Below are 22,957 nucleotides of genomic sequence, written 5' to 3' on the forward strand. Positions count from 1 at the left end.
ATCTGTGCATCACCAGCTCACTCAATCTCATCATCACCTCCAAGAGCCGGTGTTCAACATTTCCGCTATGACTCAATAGTTGCTTTTAAGAGGAATAGAATAAAATGCTCTGGTAAGTTTAAAACAATTAGTAATTTATATCATTTATATACTTCCCAAATGCACTACAACAGGGCAAGTCAATAGAAAAATATGTGGCCTTCTGCCTTATCTGTCACCCATCTATAAACGTAGGCCACATGCGTGATAGTGAATAAAGAAAATATATTTGTTATTTTTCCATGTGTTCACCGAGGCACGTAATTTTTGCTGCATTTCATACTGGAGGTGTTGTATGATCAAATTATCTTGTATCTGAGTGACCTCAGATGGGGCAGAGGCTGTGACATCCTCAATTGGATGCAGTCAGTGTTTCCATAGAAACTCCAACCCATCTCAACCATGTTCTCGGTAAAAAAACAAAGTGACCAGTAATTGCTAGGAAAAAGAAATCGGGCAGTGCATTTAACCTAAATTGAAAATAATTACACCAATGAAACCATACACAATAAGCTTGCAGAACTGCATGGTCCAAGTCTATAATTTTTGTTCTCTAAGCATCCATTATTTCTCAGCATATTGTACTAAAAAAGATGTGTCATTATAAAGACTGTACCTCCCACATGAAGTAACTGAGTTTGATCTGAAAAGTAGATGGGAAAGCAATGGCTTCACACTTGAACAGTTTACTTCATAAGAAGTAAGTATTAATTGAAGCATTAATTAAAGAAACCTGACATCCACTGGAGAACACATCTTGAAAAAAAAAGTATTTGAGGACTGAAACGCTGACATTTGAAATAAAAAGAGAGTGACAGAATATGAAAAGTCAGAGAGGATGAGAAGGAGAGCGGGTCTTTCATGGGGGTATAGAGAAATCCAGTTTCTTTTTTCCTGCATCTATAATGTATTTTATTCATGACTGAGACTTCCAGAATAATCAGTGTTCAGTATCTGTGACAGTATTATATTATTCCAGTATTCTCAAGTCTCTGAGTGATTATATCCAGGTGCATCTCATCTGTATCTCATTTATCTCTATTACAATACCTATACTGAGACGGCGTTTTAATTTCATTGTGCTTGTGATTCAATTTGACTGTCTGGCCAAGCATGTATGATTCCCACCTGTCTCCCAAACTGCTGTCATAATATCTGAAGTAGAATTGAAATGTTATTCCTGACTACAAAGGTATTAACTGGAACCAACAGCAAGCGGTGACTAATTAAATACACAACAGAATTGTTTCCAGACTTCCTAATGTCACATTGTGCTGCTTGTTGTGTATTTCTGGCTTTGCATTTTTGAACTAGTGTCAGTTTTTCTGTATCAAAGTTTGATATAAGCCAAATAGCACTGAATGCTTGGGTCTTACGCCAAATTCTGTTGATATAAGCCAAATAGCGCTGAATGCTTGGGTTTTACGCCAAATTATGTTGATATAAGCCAAATAGCACTGAATGCTTGAGTTTTACGCCAAATTCTGGAGATTGAGAGGCGGATGAGTTGCTCCCATCTGGTTTCCTGTAATCTGTGCTGACCCTAGCAATCCCAACTGACCACTTCCACCCCATCTGCACTTTGCCCTTGTTGGCCTCCCCACCCTTTATTCAGACCCAAAACTGTTCCCTCCACACCCACAGCCATTTCCCAGAACCAGTGTACAGTGAGATGTGTTACTTCAAATATAAAATAAATTCCTAGTCAACAGTTCTGTGAGTCTTACTTGGGCAGACCATGTTAATGATATGCAGTGTAGAATATCTTTGTTGCGGAGTGAGTGTTTTGCCCATTTCATTATTTTGCCAGTAGGGGGTGTCATTTGTTCTAGGTGGTGCCGTTTTAATCCCTTTCTACTGTCTGTTTTCCTAACAACCGAAGTATCCCGCATGTCTCCAGCTATCTGTACCAGTCATTTAAACTGGCAGGGCAGCACACAGTAATGCGCCTATATACAGCATCTAGATCTGAACCAAAGTGTAAGCTCAAGTGGTCTCCTCAATCAAAGATTTTTTTTATGTTGTAAATGATTAAGTGCAGTGACAATTGCAATCTAATGTGGACAGTGTTCAAATAGTCGAAACAGCGTGTCAGTTCATTGTCTTCTCACTATCCACCCCCATCCGTCTTCTGTATTTTTAGCTCTGTCCAGAGATTATTCCAGACCTTTTGGGATAGAGTTTATTGTCATTACCCTGTAGATGATCCTGAATAATCTCCCAAAGCAGAAAAGTTTGTACAAAGATATTTTTTGATTAATGCTCAGAGAGTTTCTCCTTATGCCACAAACCTTTGTGCTACAATATCACAGACAGATGTTTTCACATAACATTTCTTTAATACAACAATTCAAATTTACATATAAGTAGAAATATACAGTATGAATATAAAATAGTTGTATATACAGCACCAAATATTAGAGGGCACACAAACAAACATATTTTTGTCACTCACTGGAGTGATCAACAGCAAAGGCAGACAGCATGGCTGTCCGCTGGGTGAGGGACATATTTCCCCGCAGCACAGTGAGGTAGATTTTCCCTTTAATTTTTCAAAAGGCAGAGGGGAAATCACTTCACATCTCTTACAAACCATTTCTGGTCACCTACCATCAATGTGGCAACATACTGGCACAAAATAGTTTGAAAATTACCAAGTACAACGATGCAACATCCTTCTCTGAGTGAAAATACTGTGTGCGTTGCTGGACAGCTTCTAAATCTAAAGCAACATCACATACAAACACGACATTCGTAACCACAGCTCTTCTGTCAACTTTCTTAAACATTGCACAGCTAATGATTTCATCAATTACTTAACAAAAATAGTTGAGCACAGTTCAATGATACATCTGCGAAAAGTTAAAACTCCATTAACTCCACCCCTTGAAGGTTAATTGATTGGCGCAAATCCCAAATCAAGTGAACAGATCTGAAGATAGGAGAGACAGACAGACCGATATGCTACAGTCCACAGAAACGAGACAGTCTGCTGCAATGCCGTTACCATAATCTAATGTAACGTAATCCTGGGGTTTCTCTCTTGTCTTACTGTTTAGAGGATAGTACATGTTCATAAATACTTGTCTTTATGAGCACTTCCATTCATGTTAACCTTAAAAGAAACACAGGGTTGATGTGGCCATATGCAGGTGTTTGCGGGTACAAACTGATCTATGTTAATCCTTTTTGTCAAAGAAGAAAGGTTCATAAATGACATTCTCCACATCCAGTTAGTTGCTGCTGTAATGCATCATATCCCCTAAGAATAATACTTTTCTGTTCCGGATGACTCATCCCAATCTAACCACAAGGATAGCTCCCCACTCCTACATAAAGGTGAAAGGAATGACATGCCAGTTTCTGCTTTTGTGCTCCACCATTACTTCTTTTTGCCTGATTTCTTCCCTTTGTTGAAAGTAACAGACTTTGGCTGACTATGCAAATCACTATGCAAGAGAACATTCAAATGCACAATGAGCTGCAAAAAAAGTGTCAGATAGGACTGATCCACTGTACTGTGTCCATTGAAGCAGGAGAGGGACCAAGTGTATGCACATCCAGGCAAATTATTCAGGTACGAGACAAAAAAAATTTCATTACAAGGTAAAAAGGAGTGAGGTCTGCACACTGTTAATAATTTTATTAGAATAATAGTTATTATAGCAATTATAATAATTATAGTATTATAAATTATAATGTTATACAATAATAATAATAATAATCGTCATCATCATCATCATTTTATTCTCTTTTTTTGAGGCAACATTGTCTCAAAAAAAAGAGGGAATAGACTGACATTGCGCAGACACTCCTTTGTACCCTGCAATCTCTATTGAAGCAGGAAGGCGACTGCAGCCGGGTAATTGGAAAGTCTTTGGCATTGTGTATTAACTGCTACCTCTGGATGCATAGACACATTTTACTCAGCAACAAACGTCACTAACATGGTAGCTGGGATCGATGCAATAGTGATCAATGATAGTTTTCAAGGGTAAAGGGGTGCTACTACACAGTCCTTCACTGGAGACAGTCTAGACTCCTTTCAAGCTCTATACATTCTGTACATTGCACTTTCTCCTTCCGTGATTTGCGTTTTCTGTCCTACGCAAGAATGTTTAAGACAAGAATAAAATGCCATTGTGTGTCTCATCATGAGACCACACACCAACAGAAAGAACCTATTCACAGCTACATTCAGCCACTCTCTCTGAAAGAAAAAGCGTAGGAAAGGGAAACCCCAGAGTCACTCAGAGCACAAACATGATCAGTATTCACTAGAGAACAGCCTTGTACCCTATTTTCAGACTGACAAAGGGATTTGCCACTCACTCTCAGTCAATATTCTTTCCACTGTGAGAGAGAAAATAATCTTCTTTCTTTGGCACAAAGAAATAAAGACAGACATCTGTTGATGGTGGGGTTTAAATTTAAGTGTGTGCGTCCTAATTTGTGTATCAAAAGGCTGTACACACTGGGCTATGTCAAGGAAATGACTGGAATCAAGGCAGAAACTGAGGATGTTGGATGGAGGAAATAGTGGAAAGGCATGTGGGAGGGATGAGGAAAGTCCTGATGGGGTAAAGAGAGAGCGAGCGAGGGGGGATATTCTCAGGAGTTCAGATGGAAGTAGGGGAATGTGACAGAGCCTTTTTCCATGTGTTCTTGCTCAAGGCACCAAGCGGGAGGGGCTGTAGGAGAGTAGGATCAGTCAAAGTGTCCCCGCAGTGGCATGTTCCCTCGGGCAGTGTCCTTCAGTAATCCTGGCCTGGCCTGTGTGGAGGTGAGGTACCCCACGTAGACACTAGGCTGGGCGTAAATGCTCGCACATTGTCAGGAGAGCAATCAGTCAGTCAGAAAGTCAGTGACCCACTCCTTTGTAATGTGAAGCTGAAGCTACAAAAGGCCTTTTATGACATGGACATTGCCATGTGTGCAAATCTTTTGTTCCTTAGCAATGAAGTCCAAGGTCCAACAGTCTTTCAGTTCACCAGAATCTTTATTTGACCACATGCATACGCTAACACCTTCCACTTCCCCAACAGGTCCTCTGCCCTCTCCAGCTCATCGTCCACACAGATGCCAGTAAGATCCTGCTGGACTCAAGTTCCACTCTCCCATTGCGTAAAAAAAGCCCCCAACACATTGCTGCGGTGTCACAGGACGAGTGAATGACGCTGGCCGCTGACGCGGGTGCGCTGCTCTTTCAGCTGGGTATCAGGTTGCCGTCTTTGGCCCACTTCTGGCCTCTTTGAGAGTCACCTGTCCTGGCAGGAGGAATGCTGTGACTGACGTGCCTAGTGACGCCAGCATTGACTCCAGCAGAAGCTCTGCATAGCGTGTTGGGTGTCTGTGTGAGCTCCCACTGTGACTGCTAGTGCATATGTGAGTGAGGACTGTGAGGGCCATGTATCCATGTGTGTAAATATGCATGCAGCGTGCAATGCATATTTGTGTGTGTCTCCTTGGAGGTTGTTTTGACACTGGACACCTGCTGTCTGATGATAAAAGAGTGTGTGAGGTGTTGGTGATCCCTCCTTGCTAATCCAAAATGGTCCAAACCTCACAGACTAAACAGATCTTCAGTGTCCTGTCTATCTGTCCCTCCTCTCTCTAATATTTCTCAGCCCAAGTAATCTCCGGTATGAGCTGTGCCAAACTCTGTGATAAAGAATAGAGGGGATTTGGCGCTAGGAGGAGGTGGAGTAGCGGCTTTCTTAGCCAAACCTTGAGCTCCCAACCCTGGGCATGTCTCTGCTTTCAAGTTCCTACAACTGTTTCCTCCATGAGTTTCACAGGGGACATTGCTCAGAGGTGAATGAGCCTCCCTCTTTCTTTTTCCTTCTCTTCTTCTTGTGGACAGTCCAACAGGCAGTGGCCATCAGCAACAGCAAAATCCCCATGATGAGTAGCACCACTGACACCACTTTGGTTTGAGGCAGGTCATTATAGGTGTAGGTCACCCCTGTCCCTGCTACACCAATCACCAAAGAGATGATTCCAAAGGGAAAGATGCAGCGGTACCAGGACTTCTCCATGCCTCCAGTGGCCTGGGACAGACGCTCCAAGGAGGAGAGCACCTCTGGAACTTTGGCACCACCAGCCTCCAGGGACTGACCCTCCTGCCCCGAGGTCTGAGGCTGCGGTTGGCAAGCCAGGTGGCCTGTTGTACAGCCCATCCTAACGGTGTGGGCTGGTGGATCCTGAAACCACACTGCAGCGTTGGCCTCTTGAATCCCGTTTGTAGTCAGGTCCGGCCTGGAGGAACAGAAAAGATACAGAGAAAGGCAGAGATAAAGAGACAGAGAAAGGAGAAAGAGGTCTAAATGAGACCTGAGAAGTGACTGGAGCGTGTTGGAAGAATGCTTTTAAGTCAGCGCTGAAATCCACTCACACTTTCCCTTTCTCTCCCTCCCTCTCTGGCTGTTTCTCTGTGCACTGCCTGCTGGCTCTCTGGCAGCACATTGTACACTGTGCTGAATGTAGTGACGGGAGATATATAAGGGACCATGGGAAGGGGAGGAGCCTGGGAAGAAAAACGGGGACGTCCAAGTGCTCTCATTGGTCTTCTTTTGTGTGACGTCAAACATTGAAGCAGGGAGAACAGGGGTTGACGAAGAACAGGAAGGGGGAGGGGAGAAGAGTTAACTGCTCCCTCTTTTCTTCATCTCCCCATCACTGGCTCTCAATTGCAGTCTTTTTTTTTGTTGTTGTTCTGCAGAGTAAAAGCGTCCTCTGGGGAATAAAGAAACCTTTTTGCTGACTAAAAATCTGTGGAGAAAGGATAATCTTTCATCATCTCAGATTGGAAAGCTACTTTTTTTCATTTACTTGATGGGGAAAGGGGTATCTCAGCCCACACCGCAATAGCACAGATGTGTCACCTCCATATGGAAATCATACAGTAATGGTGCTGCCATCACACCCCACCAGCTCTTGCGTGGACAACAGCATCAAACAGAAACCCTACAGCCACCCACACTCTCTTCCTTTTATGTGCATGCAGACATCTGAGGACACTGGTAGAGAACGTCAAATATACAGTGCCTCTATAATGAAAGTGTAAATACACTATTGAGCATGCCCACACAAGACAGAAACAGACTCATGAAAAACACAGGCAGCCCCCACTCATTTCCCACCCACTCACACTGCTGGTGCCAGTCCTTGCTGAATGGAAGGCAAGCTAGTAGTAGATAATCCCTACTACGCTCAGCTCTCTCCTCCATGAAAATAAAATCAATCCAGACAACTCTCTTCTCCTAAATTTGCTAATCTAACTCATATATATCGAAAAAGCCATGTTGTAGAAGGATAAATATGTGTACACAACTGAATATGGATTTACATTTTATCTTTTTTTTTCGCTCAAAGGTTTCTGAAAATGAACTGTGAACATAATATGGCAAGTTGATGCTGAATGATGAATCCTGAATGGCTTTAGAGTTTGTACCTTTACCTTCAATTATAGGGGTAAAAATGCATACACTGATGTTTAAAATAATGTACATTTGATGATTTGACCTCAATATATGTCCAAAAAGTAAAAGTCAAAGACATTGTGGGAATCCAAAAAGTAGAGATGTGGGACCATCTAGCAACCTACAAGCTTTAATAATGGGTTTAAAATAACATATCTATACAGTTATAAAACAGTAGCATGACTTAAGCTTAGCTATAGGTTATCCACTCATAATTAGATTAAAGGATTACTTCTCTTTAATGCCCACAAGGGACACATTATCCAATTAACAGATATCTAATATTCTCATATAAATGCCAAACATGCCTCCATTAGCATGGGACAACTGATTTTTTAAACCACTGTATTCTTTTCCTTGACAGAAAAAAAACAACTTGACGGAGGAAGCTGGCCTAGAAAAAGCTGAATGGTGGGGGAAATCAAATGATACACCCTAATGCAGCCTAAGTGATGACCACACTGACTTAACAACCTCTGCTGTAGCTCAACAGTCATTAGAGCTGTAGACAAGCAAAAGAGAAGCAAAAGAAAGGAAGTGAGGAATGTGTTTGTGAGGGGCAAGGGTGCAGGAGAAAAGAGATGTTCAAGAGCAATGGGCATGTGAAGGAGAGAAGTGGATTCCTAGTAGCACTGTTCGGTTTCTGTGGATTTGTACTTGGACTCCAGTGTCTTGTGCAGTGGACTCTGGGCACTGAAAAAGGGAAAAGAAAAAAGCTGAAAAAGTGAAACAGAAGGAAGGAATGTGAACGGTTATTCAATTCCGTCCCTCTCTGAGTAAGAGTACGTGTGACATACAGCAGTGCTGACATGGGAAAGAAAATGAAGCTTCTTCCATGGAAAATAAAACTGCTTTGGATCTTCCATTATGTGACAAAAAAAAGGCGTGAGAAAAGTGGAACACAGGCGTGAGACATGGGTAACCTGGGCAGGGCCAGGCCATGCTGGCAGGAGTGGAAGAGTTCTGCTGGTGACAGCCAGAGCCATGCAACAGCTCATGTATGCAGGTCACAGGAAGGCTGAATTGCGTAGGCGCCACTCCCAATGGGACCTGTATGTAGTGTTGACGTGATCTCAAGGATGCTTCACTGCCTCCTCCTCTACTGTCTTCACACACACTGATCCAAGACTGTATGGGCGGACCAGAGGCCTGCCGCACATTGCTACAGTCTCATACAGATGACTTGGCTGCAATCCATGAGTGGTGAGACAATTCTGTTGCTGGAACATAGGTCTTGTGAACACACGTGAGTGATTTTCTCACTTAAGCTAGGAGCAGTAGCTTGAGTTAATGCGCTCCTATTGTCTGTTACCTACCAGACAATCTGAAGCTTAAAGAGTCCCCTTCCTTTTCTAATCTTTGTTTCCCTCTCCTCAGGGAAACATGCCATTTCCAGCTTGCAGCATGCAGAGAAGCAGGCCCCCAAGTGTATTGTCTTTGTGACTCAGCCGGCTTTGGGTGTGTATGTCTCTGTGTTTGTGTGTACATGAGGATCGATGCAGCAGGGCTAAAACACCCACGTCCTGCTGTGTGAACCCAGCGCCACCTGTTGCCCAGTCTGGCACAGCCCGTGCCATCCACACATCATCTGTGGGCATGAGCTTTTAAGGCTTCTCAAAGCCCTCTTGCATCTCACATAGCCTACTCCCTCACTACGCATATGTGGCGGGCAAAACTACAATTTTCTCTGATCACAGAGACATAGTATTGGCCCCATATGTGTTATCTGTCATTCAATGTATGCCCGGTTATGCCAAACAAACACATCATATGGAGAAACACTATGACTGGTAGGGTATCTGGGTTCCCTTGTTTTATTACTTCATATTCCAGGTCATGGTTGACACCGTGCATAAGGAAAGGAAACACTGTACAAAGGTTGCTGGTCCATCACATGGCTAACAAACACATTAATTCACATAAGCTCTACAGAAACTCAGATTTACCACAGTGGGAAGAAACTAGAATGTACGTAGGATGAGCATGAAGTCATGGCGTCCCTGCTGTCTTCAGTGAAAGACAGGATTAAAAAAAGGATGAAACACCTCTATTGTTCCTCCACATCACTTAAACCCACCGACCAGCAGGCCGACAATCGTGCGGCACACTGATTGCTAACCACTGTTTATTAGTGTTTTATAAGAACTAGTCTTGTTTCGACATGTGATTCTAGGTCTCAGATTGAATCCAACTGACAATTTATTGATTGATTGTGATGCAACAGCTAGTCATTAAATAAACAAGCTGTTAACATAAGACACCTGCTGAGTGTTCTGTGGTCACTTCTTCTGTGTGTTGAGTGCCACCTGCTGGCACAGCCGGTATTGCAAGAGCTCCATCAGTGACTTGAAATAAAATGTTTCCATCACTAATTATTAACTGTCACATATCATAATTAAACTGAGAAATGTTAAATTAAAATATAATTCATATAATTCATTAACCTAAATATATATCTGAAGCATTACAAAAATAAAACATAACATGTTCAAAGTAAAATATTTATAAGAAGACCAACAGGAATTACAAACATTCAGACTGTAAAATCTATTTGGCCACATGCTGATATCATGTAGTATTTGTGATATTGTACAGATTTATGTCAACATTTTGTAACCAGTGTAATTCAAAATCAGAAACAACATTAAAGAAGGACAATCTCATTCTTGTTTTTTTCCGTCATGCACATTATTACATGGCATCAGACAGATTAAATACAGTCACAGCACACAAAACAACATTCTTCTAAATAATTTCAAAAATGAATGAATATTACTGGGTTTACTTGGGCTTATTAGGTACACCTGTTACTCTTGGTCCTGCGATAATCCCATTTTTGTGAAGTTTATAATGTTCATGTTTTATTGAGCTTGTCAGAAAGGCTATCATTCACACGGTGTTGCACGGGATTGCACTATAATGAGAGTTGTTTCTAATATGTTGTCCCTCTCATGCGTAAATGGGATGGACAAACAGGGATTGCATTAGATTGTACAAGAGTACCATAGAAATTGGTAATACAGTCTAATATGCTCAGTAGTCAGTCAGGCTCAGAGTCCAGGACTATGGCAGGGAAACGCTCCCCACCTTCACCCAGCAGGGAGTACATGTCTCTCAGCACACTGTGGTTGGGACATCCAGGTACAACAGATGAAAGCTGTGGGGACAGTGTGTCCGACAGAGCCTGTCACAGAAAAGACTGTCAGCACATTACATTCTTCGTAACACATAGGCTGTCTAACTATTTAGCACAATTAAGTGTCAATCAAGATTACAACCCTTACCTGTTCGAGGTAAATCTCCTGTTGCAGCAGTGCCACCCTAAACCTCAGCTTCTCCAGCTCTCTGAGCTCTGCCTCTGTTGTGTAGGTTACAGTCAGGGGCAGGGGTGCAATTATCCCATCTCCCCACTCGCCATTTGCCCCAACGGGGCAAAGACAACCTCCCTCTGGCCTCCATCGATCCCATGCTTCCCACTCTGACGGAAAATACGGTTATTTTTAGAGCGTGAGCGTGAGCAACCGTACCCTAAAACGTTTTTCTGCTCTGCTGCCTCATCTTTAAATAGCTAGGCCCTTGCCTAGCCACGTCAGGATAGACAGCTTTAAAACTCCACCGTCACAGAGAGGGGGATCTGTCGAGACCAAGGAAAGTACTGATCTGGCACCGAGGCTTCACTGCAGCTCTGTTTTCATTTTCCATACGCCAAGATGGAGAGGCTGCGTTAACTCGTTAGCACAATGCCTTGATCAAAATCATTTTTCAAATGCTATTAAAACGCAATAAATGATAAATCCTTCGGTGGAAAACAGAATGCTCTGAAATAAAATACTTACTGAACAGTGGACATGACAACACCAGATGGAGGTGAGTCGACTAAGCAGGGAGTTCGAAATGACTGGAAACTTCTCTCTCGCACTGGCTTTAGCAACATACTTGTGCTGCACTGGAACTATTACCAGTAAATATAAACAAAACTCCCTGCCTGAAGGTGATACGGTCATTTGAGTGTTGCGAACGGAAAATCTCTGGGCAATCAACTTCATTATGATTGTATCTTTGGAGGTAATGGAAATTATACTGTGTTACATACTGTAGGTACTGAGTGAGTGATACTGACACCCAGACATGCTAATTCAAACACAGCTGGGTAACCAGAGTCAAACACAGGGTCACAATATCACCACCAATGTCCTCTTTATTATACAAGTATCTGACCCTGGTGCTGTTACTTTTTTTAGTCCCGCTCATGACCACCTACATAAAATCTCAGACAAGTTAACACGTAATTCATTTAGAAGGAAACATACATGTTGCTTTAAAAAAAAACATGGGTTATGTTAGGATTCCTACCTTGTTTCATTTGGTCTGTAAAGTTCTGGAGCTCTGCTGCTGTCATCTGAAACTTTTCAGGTGTCAGATAGGAATCACTCTTGTTTGCTTTACTACCTACATTAAAATACACAATGAAAAAACATAAGTACACTAGAAACATTATTACAGGAGCAAATACAGTTGAATTGCACTGTGTTAATTATGTTCGTAGTACAATCTGAGCAGAGGTAAAGCTCAGCACTGATATCAGTCTAAATGGCTCTCAGAAAGTCACTTTCTGCCAACTCTCTGTGGTATTTCTTCCCAGATGATCGTTTTCTCACCCACACATGCACTTGTGTCATCCATCAACTTTATTTATCCTCACTCCTTCACTCTTAATTATATGCGTTTGCATGTGTAATTCTGTTCAGGATTTTACCCAGCTCTGTGACGCCTTCTGTGGTCTGTTTTTCCAGAAGCTCCTGTGTCTGGTAGTGCTCGATGAGGTCAAGCCCCTGGTGAGTCAACCTGTCGACCAGAACCCTGGTCTGATCTGGGCTACCACACGGCCAATCCTTGGGGAACTACAGAGGGACAGGGTCATGGACAACACACTTGGTATCCAGACTGCTTGGGCGAATGAAAGTGTATTAATCAAAGTTGTTCAGAAACACGCTGGCCTTTATGAGTATTTATCACCAGAGGTGGGAGTAAGTCACATATGTTCAAGTCACGAGCAAGTCTCAAGTCTTAACTTTCAAGTCTCGAGCAAGTCCCACGTTACTATGGTGAGAATCAAGCAAGTCAAGTCCCTGTTATAAATTAAGCAAGACAGGTCAAGACATTGCTCAGGTCAAGCAAGTCACCAATCATACGAAATTCTGATGATCTACCCCTGTTTCCACATATAAAGTCAGCTAAAAGACAGTTGTCATGAAAAGTTGAGTTTTATTTTCAACATTAATGAAAACTGTTGCAGCCTGCTTACACCTTATAAATCTTACCGATATTTGACATTTTATGGCAATCAATAACGACCCTCCTAAATGAACAACAATGGAGAGTCTCAGAAATTATTATATTATAATAAATAAAACTGAAACAATTGAGTCAAAGCCAAGTCTAACATAACTTAATCTTGAAAAATCTATCTAGAAAAATGCAAATATTTTATTAAAATAAAAATCAAGTCCTTTCAAGTCATCTGTCTCAAGTCTAAGTCAAGTCTCAAATCATGAATATCAAGTCAAAGCCAAGTCGAGTCTTTTATCAGTGATAGCGAAGCAAGTCTCAAGTCTTCAAATTTGCGACTCGAGTCAAGTCATGTGACTCGAGTCCCCCACCTCTGTTTACTACTGCTGGCTGTTAGATCTTTTGAATTCTTTATTTGCTCTGTGTTAGCACTTTAAAGAGTGTTTATTGCGTTGAGTTTTATTAAACACATTTATCCATGTGTCAGTCTGTCAATCTATCTATTCTGTTGATTTTTTAGAGCCGGGGAATGGAAATCAGTAGCTGTGGAATTCTTAGTAAACTGTGATACTAGAGTATGTTTCCAAGCTCAACTTTACACAAGGAAAACATGTCTAAGGTTTCCCACACCATTTTGACAGGCTTCACTAGAAAGAGGAAGGATACCGTAGCACTCATTCTCTCCATGAAGTGACTCCTCCCAGGCACAGGTTTCCTTTGCACAGCAATTACTTTGTCCCACAACCTGAAGATAACGTAGTGAAGGAAGCGTCAAAACAGAAATTGTGGAAAATGATGTAATATTCTCACAAAATCAATGGGCTGATTTTGGCCACCTGTTTTGCTTGATCCTCAGAGACTTCCATTTTGTTGCCTGCTCAAAAGGTATCCTGCCATGAAGTAAAGGCAATCAAAATTATTACAATAGCACATAAAACAAAATGTTCAGCCCTCCCGACTGTAACTGACAAAGCATAGTTATCTTCTTTGTGCTCCATCTGTATGATACATACCCATTCTGTTGAGGTAATCTGTGAGCTCCTGTGTCATCTGTGTGTGAAACAGGCACTGTGTTATTTGATGGGGGCATGTGGCCCAAGTCCTCACCACTCAGCACGCTACTTCTAACAGTCTTGTTTTTAGAGTGGAGTGTTGAGATGTGTAACTGACCATGATCAAGACTGCCAGATGCCGAGACAGCCTGCTGCGATTTCCTTGCAGTCTGGCGATGAACAGTCCCCGATGATGAGACAGAACGGCTCCGGATTAAGTTTCCATTTATTGTGGTATTGCACTTTCCACGATTGTAGCTAGCTGAAGGTCTTGAGCCCACCATGGAGGATACAGATGTTACAGGCTTTCTGTGCTCCTTTCTGTCAAGACTGGCAGATTTAGAAGTTGATCTATTGTTTGTCTGATTTCCTATAAATGCTTCTTTGGATGTGGCAATTGTAGTAGCTGGTTCCTTTCCAGGTACAGATTGTTGATTTCTGTCAGCACCTTTTTTCAAAGGCCCTGTGCCAGTGCGAACCCAAAGGGCTTTCTCCAGTGCTCGCTCAAGCAATTCTATATCTTCTTTCTCCCCTGGTGAGGTATCTGTATCTGAACACAGCAAACACAGCATGCAAACATGTGGTTATAGTTTAGTCATTTAATTAACCGCCAAGTCTACAAGAAAGATGTGGTGAGATTGACAGCATGGAGTAGTTAACACATAGTGATTTAAGAACACACACAATTAATTTACAACTTTACATACAGCACAATACAAGGCTGAAAGAATGAAGTGTGAAAATTCACTCTTATTCATAACATTATACATGATTGCTCTCATCTCTCACTACTTGGCTACATTAACCAAAAATGCTGAAATGAACATATATGATGTTTTATTCTATTCCTGGGTGCCTTTTTTAACATAGGTGCCAAAGGTTAAGGAAGATTTTCCCTAATAAATAAAATAAAAAATTTAAATATAATATATTTATCCTTATTTGAATCAAGGGTTTAAGGACAGGGGATGTTCAGACTGTAAAGGCAAATTTGTGATTTGTGATATTGGGCTATACAAATAAAATTAACTTGACTCTATAATTAAAATATAATTACCTGTAGCAGCATCATCTGTTGATTCTGACTCGTCAGTGGGTGTCTGAGGTTGTGATGTTCTGTGGGAGAAGACTTAATATGACTACACATATAAATTCATCAGACCATCAGTGTTAACAAGCGTTTTCCAAAATACAATTACATCTGAAACTTTCAGTTTTGTAAGAGTTTTCTGTTAATAGATATAACAATTTTCTATGTAGATACATACAGTTTACCAAAGATCCCAAATGATAGTGGATTTTTGAGGCTGTATATAATGATATATCAGCTGATATTTTTTGACAAAAACACATAATATAAACAATATTTTTTGATAAACATGTATTAAATTAGATTGTTAAAGAACTGTGACCAATATATGTACTGGACATTATCAAGTTGAAAAAATAAGTCTGTGCTCTCTGATGGATATTACGATGTAATGGTGACACTAATTCAAGACTAATGATTATTTTCATTATTGATTAATCTGATTATTCATTTCTCCATTAATCAATTAGTTATTTGGTCTTTAAAATGTCAGAAATGGTGAAAACCACCATTTCCCAAAGCCCAAGATGCTTCCTAAAATATCTTGTTTTGCCCTGATCAATAGTCCACAACCAAAAGATATTCAGTTTACTAACACAGATTATTTTACAAAACAGAAAATATCCATATTAAGAAGCTGTAATCATATCATTTTGGCGTTTTTTCTTTAAAAAAAAAAGACTCAAAACAATCAATTAATTATCAAAATAGTTTAATTTTCTGTCAACTGACTAATCAAATAATCGTTGCAGTTCTACACAAATTACCTCACACATATCTTTGGGATTGCTGTAATGCAGTTTTTTTGTTACTTATTAGCCAAGATATATGCTGATACACCAGCCAGAATAAAAAAAGAAATATCAGACAATTTAATGCTCGAGCGCTATGTACTTCACCACAAATTTGTCTTTAATGTCCTATCAGTATATTGTGCACACGTCCAGACTGAATTGTGCAGTAGTCCCGGTGATTAAGAGCGGACACCGTCGAATCACCGAATACTAGAAAAGGCACTGCTGGGATTCGAACCCAGGATCTCCTGTTTACTAGACAGGCGCTTTAACCAACTAAGCCACAGCGCCGGATGAAGACTTCGTGCACAGAAGGTCATCTTATGAAATCAACCTCTTAACTTACTGAGATGGAGAGTTATAATAGATATATAAACTATTTCTTTTTTTTATCTCCATGACGTCTGTAGATGTTTCAGACAACAGTGGCCCCGGTTTGTGCTTCTCATGTATTTTACATGACATGTATCTACAGGAGCGGTACAAACTGGGGCTAAGAGAACATAAAGTCAAAGATTGCCATCTCATATGTACTTTACATGAGCGTGTACGATAAATAATTGCGGCATATAAAGCATTATTCTTTAATATGCGTGTTTTGTGGTCGTAAACATAAAAATTAAGTTTCGTTCCCGTCGAGTAAACGAGACACCGGCGGTAGGAGTGAAGCCATAAGAAAAGTGGGTTATTGAGTCAGATGTACAGTACTTACAGGGCGTGTAGTATTTCTCTGTAGAGTTGAATGCAGTCATTAATCTTGCCTTGTTCAGCTTTGCATGACTTGATAGCTTTCTCGACCGTGGTGAGCAGTGACATGCTTGTGTCTGCTTTGTCGTGACCACACACAAGACACGATTAACCAATTGTTAAACTATTGGTTGACACGCTAAATCAATGTTAGGATGCGTCTAATTGTCAAAAAGGTGGGGAAACACATCGTCAGTTGATAATATTTCTATAAAACAACAATTTAACGCTCGCTTTTTGGGTGCTGACCCGCGAATTCAAATTTAACGGATGCGGAAGTCACATTTCTGCTTTCTTACTGACCGTTAAGCAATGTGTATATGTTCAAGAGGGTGGTCACAGTCATGATACTTGTCTAACATTTGTGAGCAAATAAATACCGTAAGGTTTTTGTTTTAATCAATCTAAACCACAAAGAAAAACTTTGTGGCTCCATCTCTACATCAGTTCTCACTTCTCGCGAGAAATGTCTTTGCTGCCCAGGGATGCTGCTTCTTTATGCAGCCTAGGATGGCGAAGTCATGACCCGCCCTACTCTGCCTCTGATTGGCTAGTACTCATTGCCTTCGTTTGCTGGGTTGGTTAGGTTTAGGCATAAGGCGTGTGATTGGTTAGAGTTAGGGTAAGAATACCAGGGTAAGCCAATCAGAGGCAGAGTGAGGCGGGTCAGGACTTCGCCATCCTAGGATAAAAAAAATATTGCAGTCAGTACAATGATGTAAAAGCTTCACCCCTCATTTATGCAATGATTTTTAAATTAATATTGTGTGCAACGATTTTTCAGTGCTACAAAAAAAAAAGATTAATTAAAAAAGAAAAAAATAGAGCCTTGTTTAATTTAGCGGCAGTGTTATCATCAGAGAGAAGGATGAGAAATCTAGATGGAGACTTCCAGCACTTTTTAATAATCAGGTTCTGCTCATATTCTGCTCTTGATAAGAATAAATGTGCCATAAAATACGAATTACCAATTTAAATGATTACTCTAAAGAGAAGTGTTTATCATTTTCATATCAACTTTCATTAAATTTGTAATTATGTTCCCAAGAAGCCTATTTACATTTACAGTTTTGTGCAGTTGCTGTCCCTGTGAGTGGTAATTATTAAAAATTCTTGCAAATTAGAGTAAACAGACTCAGTAAATGACTAAACTCTTGGCTAATTTGCTGTTGAGGCTTCATAACATTGTAAATTATCAACCAACTTCAACAACACTGAGGCATATTAGTAGAAGTGATGTCCATGCCAGTAGCCTACATGTTGTGCACATCAGTTTATCAGCTCAGTGCCTCTTGTTGTCCATGCACAATGAAAACTATTACATGTGATTTGTACACTCATCTGAAGTGGCATTCATACAGAAGCACCAGTGAAGTAGGTCAGGCATTATTACTATTGTTTTCTAAATTAACACCAATGCTTGACCTGAAATTTCAATCCTCACACCAACACAGTGTCTGTTGTCCTACACCGCTTCAGCATTTTAGAGTATCAATGAGGAGAAGTGATTATGAAACATGGTAAATGAATGGTCTGAATGCACACATTTTTTTTTTTTACCTTTCTCGTAACAGGAATTTTGACTTGGCAAGCTCCAGTGTGACTAATAACATGATGGATGCACTCCATTTAAGTGTGCCAGAGCCATGGTATTATGCATCCTGGCTCATCGCAGGCTCATTGAAATGGAGCAGAGCCATAATTAATGCCATTAGTTGCAGCTGTGCATTTCTCTATACTTTGTTGTACAGCCTGGCCTGATCCTAACAGAGACGCAGCTCTCTAACTCCATCATGCTGAATGTGAAAGTCTACTTAGAGAGTAAAGAATGACAAAGACTGTGTTGCAACATTTTTCCACAAAAACCTGCTTTATTGTCAGTGAGCTTGAGAACAAGATAGCTTGATGGTCATTGCCAGTTTTTTTATTGTCTGTCATGAATCTGCTCACTTTATATGTTGTCTAGCTTGCTGACAGTCTTGCTACCGTCAAAGCGCTCTTGCTTCTTATTGGTCCGGAGATAATTACATTCATATACCCTTTTCACAGCAGACATTTTGACATAGCAGAAAAAGCACAGGTGGAACTAATAAACTTAATGATGTTGCAGTCCAGCAATTACTGCAATGCAATGTGGCACTTTGTTACACCTGTGTTGGACAAATCAAAATATATCCAGTGAAAAGGGTATATTTAACTTTTCACTTTGCAGTTTACACTCCAGTCAGGTGTACAAAAACAGGTGTCTCCATCTCAGGTTTCTATCATCATATTTATTCTGCTCTATTGATTGCTAGGATGTAATCTAAAGCATCACAACACAGGTGCTATCTCCAACAGTGGTATGGTGACATGAACCTCCTGCTGCCTTTTCTATGAAGTGTGTTTTTGATGCAACTTTTGAAAGCCAGCCAAGCAATCAGTATACTGAAACCACATGTCCACAGTGGACTAGAGTGAAACACATTCATAAGAGTGAACATGGCTGTCAAACAGACATTTTGTTTTTGTGTTGTGACATACTCATCCATAAATGGACTAGCATCCAAAAGGATATGAAGTTAGAGTTAAGTCCCCTTTCTTTCTTATTGAAAATACATCAGTGGCACAAAAGCACTTCCCAAAGCAATTTAATGTAATGGCAACAGCTTGCTGGCCCCATTGGAGGGAAGTGAATCATCTTGTTAGCTCATCTTTCCCCAACCAGCCTCCTGTGGCTCAGAAGCAAAGCAAGGGGGGGCACTCAGCTGCCCCGCCAACAGAGCATCTGACACTGCAGCCGGCTGCCAGATTAATATCAGGCTCTGACTTTTGCACACGCACATACATACACTTTCTTTCTGTCACATTCCCTCTCTCACATATGCACACACACACACACACACACACACACTCTTACACATGCACAACATACTTTCAGTAGACTGTCAGACACACCGTGCATACAATCAAACACTGATGGACAAATACCCTCCAGCACACAAACAACCATCTCATACATAATTCATCAATGAACAGCATGCATGAATCATATGTATGCACAAACACCTGCAAAATCCTTATTAATCAATGATCTGTAATTGGCAGATTATCCTAGCACACGGTGTAAACAACATGAAGGGAACTTGTTTTGTTTGGCCAAGGGGTACAGACCAGCATGTTGAGGTTCAAACTGTGGCAAGAAAAGTAAGATTCAGGTTGCCTCCGTGTTTGGAGCTGGCTTTGGAGGAACACCTGTTAGTCTGCCAGCACTTATTGTGATTACACAGTACACTCTGTACACTGTGTTTACTGTACACTCTGTAGAGATAGTGGACTATCTATTACAGTTCTGCACCCTGCCCTGTACCTTGTCACCTCTCCAAGTCTTACTCCTTTAATTTATTTGTTATCCACTCATTTCTTGTCATCTTATATATTATTATTAGGTATTGAGATGCGGTGTGAATCCAGAATCCAAATTCCTCAGTTGAACTACCCAGTTCCTGTATCTGACTGGATAAATCAAAGAAGTTTAAAATGTTATTCTAGGCCTTTTTTCTGCAAGATTCTCAATTTTAATTTTAAAAACAATACAAAAATAAATAAAGAAAACGCATGATGTTTAAACTGATGTGGAAAATATAAAGTGTGTCTCCATAGTTGGCTCCATAGTAGTGCTTCCTAGAATTTCTGAGGATCAATAGGATAACATTGTAAGCGGGGAACCTATCTTTCATCCAGAAAATCCCAGGTGTAAGCCTTATGTTGACAGACATGTGTCTGCTGGAGCAAGACAGTGAATCTGTGCCAACTGGACATTTGATGTTGGGCTCAGGTGGTGCTGTGGAAAGGGGGACAGAGGGGAGAGACTGACAAAGGGTCTCTTTATACTGACACTCACTGAATAAGAACCGACGAGCTGATTGAACAACGCTACACACAAATACTATCATAACAGAGGTAATTGCACAATAACATTGATGGTGTTTTGGGAGCTAGAACGTTGTAATCATTTCAGTATGACCCTGGAGCGCAACAGAGTCTCTGTGTGAGATAATTTGTTTGATAACAAAGAGTAAGACAAGGGAGATCGATTAGGAATTATAATTGCCAATTTCCAGATTTGTAAGTGCCTTGTGTAAAGTGTGATGCTATTAACAAAAAGGGGCAATAGAATATGTACCCATCTCAAAGAATGATTAATCTCTAAACAGAAACCTCACATGTATATAATATTAACAAACACAGATAAGTAATATTACACAATACTTAAAAAACTAACTAACAACAGCCAAAAAAGATAAAAATTAACAGCTTTCTGATCTTTACATCCAAATGGAAAGTAAAATGTGAAACTATAACCTGCCAAACATTTGTATTAGCTTGGTGGGAATGCCATCTTGTGGTTATTCTCTTCTAGCCTGATGATCTTGGTTCTCTGTCTTGGTAATAATTTGGTGTCTGGCTTGTTGTGATATAAGACATTTGATGCAATACTACCAGTAAAATACAACAGCCTGCAATATCACAAGTTAACTAGCTCACTTGGTATTGTCTTGTGGATTTTTCAAGAGAAAACAGTATGAACAAAAGCCTTTTGCCAACAGCTCAAGACTGTCCTCTGATGGATTTACAATACAGGCGGCTCACTAAAAGGTGAAGCCCTAACTTGTGTAAAGCATGTACATTGCTAAAACATCAGACACCAACTTGCATCTGATAGTGTTATATAGTGTATAACATGGGCCACTATGGTAAAAGACCCTCCATTTGGATTGTATGACTCTCTCAATATCTTACTTACATATCTTTTGTGTTGTTGCTAGTGTCTTTTTGATGTATTACAGTTACATTGTTACAGTAACTTCTATTGCTTCAATCTGGTCTAATTCAGGGCTAATAAATTATTATTAGGGACCGAGCCCAAATGGCAGAGGACTACTGTAAAACAGTAGTCCTCGACTAAGGGCGAGGACCCTATTGTTTTTCATGTGTTTGTTTGTTTGTTTGTTTCTTTCTTTCTTTCTTTCTTTCTTTCTTTCTTTCTTCATTATTACAGAACATCACACCTAAATTTGACCCCCTAAACATGCTCAAAAACTCACCAAATTTGGCACGCACATCAGGTCTGGTGAAAAATTTGATAGAATGTAAAAATTAACCCCTTAAGTGCCAAAATGTGCTCTCTAGCACCTATGGAACTAAAATGGCCGCCACGGCCCGTAGGAATGTTGTAGAGAGATCAAACCAAAACTCAATTATTTGTCTCATCAAGACCTACAAATCGTACGCTGACACCCCTGACCTAAATCCAACAGGAAGTATGCAATTAGCCTTTCAAAATAAGACTTTGCCCCAATTTTGGCCCCTGAACAAACGCCATCTCCTCCGAGGGTGTTAATGGTATTGGCTTCAAACTTTAATAGGTGACTTATGACACTATGCTGAAAAAATGTTGTCAAAAACTTTGTAATAACTCGAACGGTTTGGATTTAATAAGCCCTGAAAGTTGCAGTGCCACATCACACCTTACAATGTAAACCAATGGGGAGCCAATCTATGGGCATGAACTTTGTGTCAAACAGAGGCTTCTGACGTCTAAACTATAAGTCTGACCACTTTCAAACCTGTATCAATGGATTTGCAACGAAATTTCCTACCAAAAATATGATTTTTAATGTAAGCTTTGGCCAAAGAAAAGACTTTAAAACTCACATTCTAATATCTCAAAACCAATAAAAGATAGAAAAAACATATAAATTCAAGATTTGTAGGTCAAAGTCTCATGACTCATTTAAAGTTCAAATGAAGTTTGTATCTAAAACTATGTGGAAGCAGTAAATGTTCAAAAAGGAGTGGGTTTGCACACACTCTCCATTCAAATATATGAGTATTTTTCTGTGTCCAGCTGCAGTTTTATTGTCTCTACATACCTGACAGTACACGTCAATCAAACTTTGACCAGGTCATGTGGGTTAAAAGTCTTTCCTTTTCTAAAAATAGACTTGATGAAAATTAGGAAAATAATTTGTTTTACACACAAACTCATCAAGAGTTTTCAATTTACTAATTGAAATTCAAGTGAATGAGCCCAAAACTTGCATAATTTTGATGACACAGGTGTGAGCAAGACAGACATGTCTCTCCCTGCAGAAAATTCTCATCCTGTCAATCAAACTTTCAAAATAAAAGCACACCACACTTGTGAGAAATATTAAGAAAGTATTATTATTATTATTATTATTATTATTATTGTTATTGTTGTTGTTGTTGTTGTTATTATTATTATTATTATTATTATTAATGCCATTCAGTGCCTTTGGTATATTACAGTGTTACATTATTACAATAACTCATATCTCTTCAAGCTGGTCAAATTCAGGGCTTGTGAATAATAATATTATTATCATTAAAGATGATGATGAAGAAGAAGAGAGCATTTTATAATATTGTCATATATGTCACTGTTCCTTCCTGCTGTGT

The 22,957-nt window shown here is 40.1% G+C and overlaps 2 protein-coding genes and 1 non-coding gene across 5 annotated transcripts; all 3 read right to left on the minus strand.

Annotated features, from left to right (window-relative positions):
• Positions 1–2,207: 2,207 nt before the first annotated feature.
• LOC137200785 (transmembrane protein 100) lies at positions 2,208–6,586 on the minus strand. Its single transcript, XM_067615423.1, has 2 exons — positions 6,434–6,586; positions 2,208–6,297 (listed from the first exon to the last, which is right to left on the minus strand). Exons 1-2 carry the CDS (start codon positions 6,502–6,504, stop codon positions 5,832–5,834), a joined length of 537 nt encoding a protein of 178 aa, XP_067471524.1. The 5' UTR covers positions 6,505–6,586; the 3' UTR covers positions 2,208–5,831.
• Positions 6,587–10,005: 3,419 nt separating this feature from the next.
• On the minus strand, positions 10,006–18,138 carry LOC137200781 (tubulin epsilon and delta complex protein 2). Of its 3 annotated transcripts, none has more exons than XM_067615415.1 (11): positions 16,796–17,013; positions 16,458–16,569; positions 14,919–14,977; positions 13,980–14,411; positions 13,823–13,859; positions 13,646–13,699; positions 13,476–13,554; positions 12,277–12,421; positions 11,874–11,969; positions 10,805–10,998; positions 10,006–10,704 (listed from the first exon to the last, which is right to left on the minus strand). In XM_067615415.1, exons 1-11 carry the CDS (start codon positions 16,836–16,838, stop codon positions 10,561–10,563), a joined length of 1,395 nt encoding a protein of 464 aa, XP_067471516.1. In that variant the 5' UTR covers positions 16,839–17,013; the 3' UTR covers positions 10,006–10,560. The 3 variants fall into 3 exon arrangements, with proteins under 3 accessions (XP_067471516.1, XP_067471517.1, XP_067471518.1); XM_067615417.1 differs by having other exon boundaries at positions 10,589–10,719; positions 16,796–17,025; XM_067615416.1 differs by lacking the exons at positions 16,458–16,569; positions 16,796–17,013 and adding an exon at positions 18,053–18,138.
• Positions 15,963–16,036, minus strand: trnat-agu (transfer RNA threonine (anticodon AGU)). Its single transcript has one exon. It is a non-coding gene; the product is annotated as a tRNA-Thr (tRNA).
• Positions 18,139–22,957: the final 4,819 nt, after the last annotated feature.

The sequence above is a fragment of the Thunnus thynnus genome, chromosome 17 (assembly GCF_963924715.1).
Source record: "Thunnus thynnus chromosome 17, fThuThy2.1, whole genome shotgun sequence".
Taxonomy (NCBI): Eukaryota; Metazoa; Chordata; class Actinopteri; order Scombriformes; family Scombridae; genus Thunnus; species Thunnus thynnus.

Bases quoted from the DNA above. Each gene is read 5' to 3' on its own strand.
- LOC137200785 (XM_067615423.1), bottom strand. From the start codon at position 6,504: ATGTGCTGCCAGAGAGCCAGCAGGCAGTGCACAGAGAAACAGCCAGAG. The intron at 6,298-6,433 runs GTGAGTGGATTT...CTGTTCCTCCAG, and splicing joins GAGGGAGAGAAAGGGAAAGT to GCCGGACCTGACTACAAACG.
- LOC137200781 (XM_067615415.1), bottom strand. From the start codon at position 16,838: ATGACTGTGACCACCCTCTTGAACATATACACATTGCTTAACG. The intron at 14,978-16,457 runs GTAAGTACTGTA...CTTCTCCCACAG, and splicing joins AGAGAAATACTACACGCCCT to AACATCACAACCTCAGACAC. The intron at 12,422-13,475 runs GTATCCTTCCTC...GTCCCTCTGTAG, and splicing joins TGGAGAGAATGAGTGCTACG to TTCCCCAAGGATTGGCCGTG.